Below are 9,639 nucleotides of genomic sequence, written 5' to 3'. Positions count from 1 at the left end.
TTCACAGCTATATTAAAACCATTTAAAAATCTGAAAATGAATCAGAGGTGGAGTGAAGGCTCCATTATCATCCCTATGGCTCCAAATTATCATCCCTATGCTGTCATATCAGCGCATTAAATGAAAATCACTCTCATCAGGTCATGAAGGAGGTAGCAAGATTACCAAGCTCCACAGTGTCTTCAGACACATACTGAGACATTTCTTCCAGCTCCTTAATTTCTTCATGCCCCACCTACTTTGGACCTATGTCACTGTCTCCAGCTTTAGTTTATCACTCTCGTGGGGACCAGCATATTTTTTAGTTCCTATTTAGATTAATTAAACTGTACTAATACCTGTAATTTTCTTACTCAGCCAGAAGGCAAGAACTCCCCACAGTCTTTTCCACACAAATAAAATGCATCAGTCTTCTGCCTGAGGTAGTATTATACCCTTAATAATTATTTCATGTTGTTCTATTTCTTTCCTTATTTATATATGCAATAGATACTTATCTAACTAAGCATTTTCTGTATGTTAGATAGAACGTTGCTATTTTCATACATTTATCTTTTTCTCTCAATCTCTATTTTTTCTCCATTTTTCTTCTCAACTCTACTTTTTGAGTGTTCTATGCTATCTGTTATCATCATTCACTTTACCTCTGTGCTCCAATAAATTTTACATATTTATTGATATGCCCAAATTTTAAATATTTACACATGTGCTTTGTGTATTTATGTATGAATATTCACTGCCTCCTTGTAGTAGAAATGTAAGAAGATTTTATCCCTACTCAGCTTTAAAAATGGATAAATTCACAGCTTTCCTAGGTAAATGCATGCAGCTAGAAACCATAATCAGAAGTGAAATAAATAGATTAGCATATATAAACATCACATTGCCTTCCTAGTGTAAGAACTTGAAAGAGTAAATAAATTCTGAAGGGTAAAATAAATAATGTGAAGTGGGAAGAAACTGTTCAAAGGGAAGGAATAACTGAGATGAGGGAAAGGAAAAAACAAAGAAGGGAAAAAGAAATACATTTGTATATTCAAAGGATAGCTTGGATAACTGTACAGCTGATTTCTGCTGATCTATTGAAAGGAGAAGTTATGGCTTAATATTTTTCTCTCTTCTTTTTAACTTTTAAACAATTTATCATGCTAATATCTGGTATTCTGAACAACTAATTTGAAGACAACAATACACAATATAACAACCATTGTTGAATTCCTATCAACAATGTATTAAACATCTTAGAAATTAAAGAAAATAATTTAATAACAATAAGAGCCTAGGATATAGTTCAGCAGCATAAGTGTCTGCCTGGAAATCTCAATTTCCCGAGTTCAATCCTTGGTATCACAAAAAAAAGTGAGAAATGACTTGCTGCTTAGACGCAGGTAGTAGAAAAATACAAAGATTTTTTAAAATGTTAAAATAAAATTTTCAACATAGGGAAAAAACCTCAAATTTCTTATGATGTGGAAAAAATTACCTGAGTCTAAGTAATTGAATAATGAGTTTCTGAAGAAATTATAGCTAGAAAACAATTTAGTTAGATCGAAAGAAACACTTCAAAATTATTTAGCATTACAATAGATAAGAAATTACTTGAATCCTAATTAAGGATGCTCTTTTAAATGTAACCTTGCAATACGGTAGAACTCTTTTTCTGGATATAATATTTCTCAACTTTAAATTTTCATATATATGTATAATAACCCTATAACCAACTGACAATTATATGTGGCCCATATTTTGGGGGACATAAAATAGTGCAAAGCCATATTTAAAGCAATATTTCAAAGGGCTCTGAGACCCAGGTTGAGTAATAGAAAAAACAAAAAAAATGGGTAAGAAAAGTTTAGAAGGAGAAGTGGCATTATAGAAATAATAAATGTGTTTTAAAAATAAGTCTTAAATAGCAAATTAGTCAAGCAATGGCTGTAACTCATCCACATGGCTGGCACTGACAAAAGATCTACAAACTGTGGTACAAGATTTCAGGGTAAACACTGAGGGGATTTGACTGACCTTGTCAGATACAAAAGTTACATTTCTTGTTATATAGGTCTTGCTTTATCATGGTCTTAACCATCCAGTAGAAAAGTATAAAAATGATGTATAAAAGTAAAATCATATTAATATGCTGAGCTCTAAAAGACTCAAGTCAACAACTTCTGACATCGCCAGTCCTACGGATAACCCACTACTATTATTGACTACTGAACTATATTGAAATATTTTGTTGAATTCATGCACCTATAATATTTAAATGACAGTGGAATGTCCCTCTCTGACAAAACTAAACAAAAAGGGGGATACAAATAAAGGACCATTTTGTATCTGTATATACAAAATAGTTAGGATAGACGTACAGCTACTTTCTCTTAATTCAAAGAATATAAATATTTGTACTAACAGTGTTTGTGGACAGGATATCATGTCTGCATCCTGTACTGGGAATAGCCACTAAGAAGAAAACAATACACAATGTATTAATTATTGAAATCGTCCTTCTAATCGGTTTTGAAACTCTCTCATTTCTATTTATTTCTCAATAAAATTATCAAAAAAATGAAGAAATAAAAATAAAATAGAAATAAGTCTTAAGAAAATATTATGGGGGAAAAAAGAAAAAAAAAGAACCAAGTGTGTAAAAAACTAGATTAATTAAAGGACTGAAAGAAAAGAAAAGAAAAAGAAAATAATTGACTTCATTTTCCATGGAAGGGTATAAACACCTGGAAATTTCCTAAAGTTTTATCATGCAAATAGTTCTATTTATCCTGCTGCTACTTCTTATTCCTCTTTGTATCCCAAATTATATTATGTAGTTTTTTTCTTATTTATAAAGGAAATTCATGTCTGATTTTTTCAAATGTTTTATGGACTATGTAAATATTTTGCATCTCATTATCTAGTTGAATAAATCAAGACACAAGATTGTCAGGTGACATACTCAAAACTTGTTTTTTTTATTTTCTAAGTAAAAATAAACATTCTTTGGTTGGTTACTTGTATTAATTTTTGTATTAGCAATAAAAAGCTGAAAATGTTTAAAAATAAAATAAGGTACATTTACTTCTACTTTGACTTATTATGTTTGGAATGTAAAATATTTGTGAATTTGGGTAAAATTATGAAGCAATATCTCAGAAACTGAAGTCAATCGTGAAAAGAAATAGTGATTACAAAATTATCCTTCCTAATATATCAGAACACTAAAGGAAAAGTTTTGTTATTGCCAATTCCAATAAAATTCAAAGTAGTTGTTATGTAATGAATATTCAGCATCTTTTGCTTATACTTTTGCTTTTACAAATCATTAACTCTTGAAAGAGTGGGAAATCAAGTAGGTCTGGAGTGCAGACCAACTAAAAACAGGAAAAAAATTTCTTTTATGTATACACATATTACAAGGAAATTGCAATACAATATTCCGAAGTAAAAGAAGAAGAGCAGGAAATCTAAAGATCATTCTTGTATTTGATATGACCCTTGTAGGGTGGATACTAAGGTATTTCACATCTCCAAAAGCAGGAAAGGAAATAGGAAGTTTTTCTATCTATGTCTCTATGGCTCAACCCATTATTATATGTAGCTGTGAAGCCCACTACTGTATTATAATATTTAAGTGTCCAATATCAGTAAAACCACACAATATTTAAATTTGTGGGACTGGGAATATAGCTCAATGGCATAAGAACCTGCTTGGCAATCACAAGGTTCCAAGTTTGGTCCCTGGTACTGCAAAGAAACACGAACAAACAAACAAAGAAAGGTTATCTTTTGGGCTGGCCAGATAGCTCAGCAGATTAAAGATTCAGGGACCGGGCTTCAGTTCCAGGTGTTCAGTGCAGGCCCTGCCTCAGGGGCGAGCTGAAATGGTGATTAAGATTGGGCGTGGTGGTGCGTGCCTGTAGTCCCCGCTCTTGGGAGGTTGAAAACAGGAGGATAACTACCTGTGTAGTGAGACACCATAGACCCTGTACTGAATATGTAAAAAAATAAGTTGTGTGTCTTATTTATTCCATTTAACACTATGTTTGCAAGATGCATTCATGTTCTAACAAATGACTCAAGTTTATCCATCCTTACAGCAGAAGATAAGGGAACAAAATGAATCAAGTTATATATATACATGTACATATTGCCCATAAAGAATATAACCGTTATAAACTATAAACATACTAATAAAATGCATAATAAAATAAATTAATAAATATTTAAAACATAATACTTGTGCAAGGTGTTCATGACCAAATTTGAATGAAGGAAAGACTGTTTGGATACAAACAAACTAGGACAGTGAAGATTAGACAGCAGTACAAGGAGGAAGGTCAGTATGAATGCTGCAGATCATGAGACATTTGGTTTTTTTGTGTGTGTTGTAATATTTTTGTTATAGAGTTAATGGATAGATATGGTAAAAGAAATTATATAGCTGATGAGGTTGACAATTTGAATGACACAGGCAATTACAATTTTCTGTCCCACCCTTTACCCATGTAAAGCATACAACTAACTTATAGTATGGTTAGCTTGCAAAAATGCCACAAGCAAAGAATAAATGGGGGTACAGAGGAGATTAAGTTTATGTACATAGATGATAATCCTAGGGGAGTGGAAATTCCTATACAACACCAAGTTTCAGAGGCATCAATATTTAAGCCCTTCTGATGAGTCCTCTAGGAGTATAAAATTCCTTCAAGTGTGTCCAGATTTTTTAAAGTAGCATGCTCACAGCAAGCACTAAATTGTTTTTTAGCTGACTGCTTTATTGACTTTCTTCCTCTATATTTAGCTGCCTGTGTAGCAGTATCGCTTGAACTTGGAATGTGAAGAGTCCTGGTATATAGGAGTGATTGCTGATCAAAAAATGTGCTGTCCTGTGCAGCCTTGGCCAGAGTTGGTGTGGTGGGAAAAACAGGCTTTGTAGCCATGGCTCTGCAGCCACCTTCCTGTTCTGCTTACTTCTTCTGCTTTTCCCAATTTGCTTAAACCCACACTCCATTATCACTAAGCATCTGCAACATAAAGACTTGCTGGTAGTGGCCCTAAACTGTTTGGAGAGAAGATGTGAAAATGCAGAAGTGAATAACTGAGAAGAAGATATTCATTAGGTAAACAGTTTTCATCTAATTGTTGATGCTACTTTTGTTCCTCAGCCATCTTTAATATTACATGGAAAAAGACTCAAAAATTTCAGAGGCAAAGGGCAACACTTTTGTCATTGAGATAAAGATGCCAATAGATAAAAAAAGAGTTCTATCTTGGCATCTCTGGCATCTAATTCTCAGGCACTTCCTCTAATCACATACTAATCCCTAATAAGGATTATTTAGATATATGTCTCAGGTGGAATTTTTCTCTCAGTGCTAAAATGTGGATCAACAATCAGAGTTCTGTGGATAATTTTATCTTATTGGGATTTTCTGACCGCCCTTGGCTAGAAACACCACTCTTCATTGTCTTTCTAGTAGCGTACATTTGTGCTTTATTTGGAAATATATCAATAATCCTAGTTTCCCGCCTGGATCCCCAACTTGACTGCCCCATGTACTTCTTTGTCTCCAATCTCTCCCTTCTAGACCTCTGCTATACCACCAGCACTGTGCCACAGATGCTGGTTAATCTCAGGGGACCAGAAAAGACCATCAGTCATGGAGGCTGTATTGCCCAGCTCTACATTTTTCTGGCCTTGGGGTCCACTGAGTGCATCCTTCTGGCCATCATGGCCTTTGACCGCTATGCTGCCATTTGTAAGCCCCTCCATTACCCAGTCATTATGAACCAGAAGCGGTGCATCCATATGGCTGCTGGGACCTGGGCAAGTGGCTTTGCAAACTCCCTTGTGCAGTCCACTCTCACAGTGATGGCCCCAAGGTGTGGACACAGGGTGATAGACCATTTTTTCTGTGAAGTTCCTGCCCTTTTGAAACTGGCTTGTACTGACACTCATTTGAATGAAGCTGAGCTCAATGTCCTGGGGGCTCTGCTACTACTGGTACCACTCACTCTCATCCTTGGGACTTACATACTAATTGCTCAGGCCGTGATGAAAATCCACTCTGCTGAGAGTCGCTGGAAGGCCTTCAACACTTGTGCATCTCATTTGCTTGTGGTCTTCCTCTTCTACTTCACAGCCATCAGCATGTATGTACAGCCTCCCTCCAGTTATTCCCATGACAGGGGCAAGATCATGGCTGTCTTTTATGGCATTGTTACGCCCACCCTCAACCCTTTCATCTACACACTGAGGAACAAAGATGTGAAAGCAGCCCTGAGAAGGGTACTGACAAGGGGATTTTGGATCAGGACAGGATGACTTCTGAAAAGAAGCCCTAGGAGGCAAGAATGGATGTACCTCACTCTCAAAGGTGATGCTGTGTTTGGAAAAGGAGAGTACAGCAGTGTCCAGGAGCACAAAAGTCACAGTGGAACAGGAATAAGAAGTGTAGCAAAGTGCACATAATACTTATCCATAGCCCACCTGTTAGTAGCATTTAAGGAACCTGTGATGCCTGAAATCATGGGCAGGGTTGAAGCCAAAATTTAACTAGGTTCATACACTGATCATATGTTTTTCAGTTCCAGATGTAACAAAAAGCTATCATGATTTTTTTCTTTGCACATTCATGAATAGAACAGTCATTTGTAGACTGAGTGTGGTGGAACATGCCTGAAATTTCAGCACTCAAGAGGTTGAGGCAAGAAAATCACTGCAAGTTCAACGCCAGCCTGGGCTACAGAGTCAAACCTTGTCCTAAAAAATTAAAAAAAAGATGTTTCATTCCTATCATAGATCTTACCAACCTCATCATACTCATCATGTAATTTTACATTGAATAATTAGGTCTTTCTCATTATCCACCTTTCCTTCCATTTCCTGTCATGCAGACTGAACTCAGGGTCTATGTCAGCCTCGTTTCTGTAATGGAAGCACTTGGCAATGTCACAGTGGAATATGTGAATCACCAGTGTCACTACTGTTGCACTTCAGTCCCATTAGCAAAGAGGGAGTATTGAGCGCAAACGTTGCTCTTCCAGCACAATTTATCTGGTAACTGGGAGGGATTCTGAGTGACTCAGCCAGTAGTGGTGAGGCTATGGCATGTGTGCTGCAGTTGGCTGTTTATTTACATTGACAGCTCTAAAAGATTTTCCATCACGGTCTAACATTTGGTACAGTATACAGTGTGGGTGCACTGCACACTGGCATGATTTATATCCAGATGGGCCAGAACAGAATGGTGTTGGACTTCATTATTCTAATCAGTATAATGTGCAATGTAAAATGTGTAATGTTTATTTCTACTTTTTTCTATGTGATAAACTGTATTGGACTGCAGATGGCCATAGAATGAAAGAGACCATGATAGAAGCTATAGTATCTGCTTTACAATGCTGAACTTTAGGGCTGGAGAGATATCTTATAGGACTAAGTGCCTACTTAGGCAAGTGCAGGGACTGAGGTTCTATTCTCAGCACCACGTGCCACTGGCCCCAGCTCCGGATGCTCTGAACAGGGAACTGAGTCAGGGCATGGTGGCACACACCTGTGATCCCAGAACTTGGGAGATGGAAAACAGAATAATCACTTCGAGTGAGAGCTGTGTAGACACTGTATGAAATACATTTTAAAAAAAGAAATCAATGCTGAATTTTACCACTCCATTGTATCTTTTTACCTAACCTTAAATACTAATTAACTTAGTATCAATGGAGGAAATGATAAAAAAAGGAAAAGGATTTTTAGAAAGTTTGGAAAATATTTAACATAAACTAACAAATCAAAATTTTAAATTGTTATTGAATCCAATTAGAAATGACTCCATCTTTCAGAAAAACATGCCACTACCGTCCTGACTTATTTTTAATCAATGTGTTAATTAAGCCTGCTCTCAGCATTTGTGCATAGTTATAATCACATCCAAAGTATGCACCAGAGGAAATTAAGAGACAATGAGATCAAAACCCTAAAGACAGAAATATGGAAAAATAAGTGCATTAAAAACATTGATATATAATTTGAAGAGTCTATTTTTTTCCATAAGTGTCCATCAACTGCATGCTGCACACACAGTGGGGTTGAAGTGGGAGGAGAAACATGATATGCAGACAGACTGGTGGAGGAGCAAGTGCAGAAAAAGGCCTTCCACAGAAAATCTTAGGTTGGAATTCTAACCAAAGAAACCTAAGTTACTTAGGAGTTTAAAAAATCATCATACAGTTTTTTTATTCCCCCATTATAGTTTTTATGATAGTATTTTTGAGTTGTTACATGTATACCTCTAAAATTTTATTCATACAGAACAGTGAGTTTTTGTGTTGCACACTCATGCAGGTGTATAATGTATATTGATCACTTTCAATCCCCCACTCTCCCATTATATATGACCTCTTTCTTGTTTGATGTCTCCTTTTTACTTTAATGACATCTTTTATTTTCTACAATTAATCATTTTTTGGATTCTTCCCATACAATATTTGATTGAGTCTGACTCATTTAATTTAACATGATGATCCCTTATTCCACCCATTATCCTACAAATGACATAATTTTGGTCTTCTTTAAGTCTGAAAAATATTCCAGCTCTCGGCCTCGCCATGGCGAGTGGCGGCGGCGGCGGGGCGGCGGACTGCGGTGGCGGCCAACCTCAGCGCGGTGAGAGAGACCATGGACGTTCCGCTTGAGATTTCAAAAATTTTGAATATGGGCTTAAATATGGAAACTCTGTCCATTTGTGTATGACTTTGTGAACAAGGCATTAACCCAGAAGCTTTATCGTCGCTCATTAAGGAACTTCGCAAGGCTACTGAAGCGCTGAAGGCTGCTAAAAATACAACAAGCTGACTCTGGAAAACTCTTGATATGCCAACCTGTGCAAGAGGATTTTAAGATTGCATAGTAGTCAAGAATGTACAGTAAAATTATTGCATGCAGCAGTGTAGAAAAAATTTCCTTTTAAAAAGAATTATAAAACCATAAATTTGTAAGTCAGTGGAAAGTGGCTTACAAAGAGAACTATGAGATGTGTTTATATCACATCTTGCTCATTTTTTTAAAATGTCCCTAATGCTTTGGTATTGCTGTATTCATAGTTACATAATTCCTTATTTATAGCTCCGATAGCTTTAATTTTCTAAGCAGGCTGTCTGCCAGCTGTGCACATCTGCTGTGCCTGGTTGAAGAACAGTGGAGCCATCAGCAGGGATGTGACATAGTTATGACTTTTTGACATTTCCATTATAAACTTTAATTTTGAATTGTTTATGCATAACAAGTGTGGATTTATGTTGTAGTGGGCTGAAAGTTGACAGGACTTCAGGCACTATTTGTGAATTTTGATTTAGCTTTGTTATGTACATCAGAATCTTGGTTTTAAAATAAGGACATACAGAATATTTCTTATAATCAGTTCTTTAACAAAGAATGCTTAGTTTTTTTATAAGTTTTGGGCAATTAGTAGTGTGAGCTAATCATTTTTGTATTGAGTAAAAAATAAAACGTCCAAAAACTTTAAAATTTTACAAGTACTGATAGTGCTTAATATGGTCTTATTTTTAGTTTAAACCATTTAAATCTAATAGGAATATTAAGAATTGTTTCTAAGTTTTATATCCTATAAAGGCCTACAAAATAAT

At 35.7% G+C, this 9,639-nt stretch overlaps 1 protein-coding gene and 1 pseudogene across 1 annotated transcript; both read left to right on the top strand.

Annotated features, from left to right (window-relative positions):
- Positions 1-5,374: 5,374 nt before the first annotated feature.
- LOC101581283 (olfactory receptor 2B6-like) lies at positions 5,375-6,319 on the top strand. Its single transcript, XM_004647789.1, has one exon. The coding sequence runs from the start codon at positions 5,375-5,377 to the stop codon at positions 6,317-6,319; it is 945 nt and encodes a 314-aa protein (XP_004647846.1).
- Positions 6,320-6,352: 33 nt separating this feature from the next.
- On the top strand, positions 6,353-9,081 carry LOC111814475 (annotated as a pseudogene).
- Positions 9,082-9,639: the final 558 nt, after the last annotated feature.

Source organism: Octodon degus, unplaced genomic scaffold (assembly GCF_000260255.1).
Source record: "Octodon degus isolate 3935 unplaced genomic scaffold, OctDeg1.0 scaffold00325, whole genome shotgun sequence".
Taxonomy (NCBI): domain Eukaryota; kingdom Metazoa; phylum Chordata; class Mammalia; order Rodentia; family Octodontidae; genus Octodon; species Octodon degus.
Note: the sequence above shows the minus strand (reverse complement) of the source record. Positions and strands in the feature narration are given on the sequence as shown.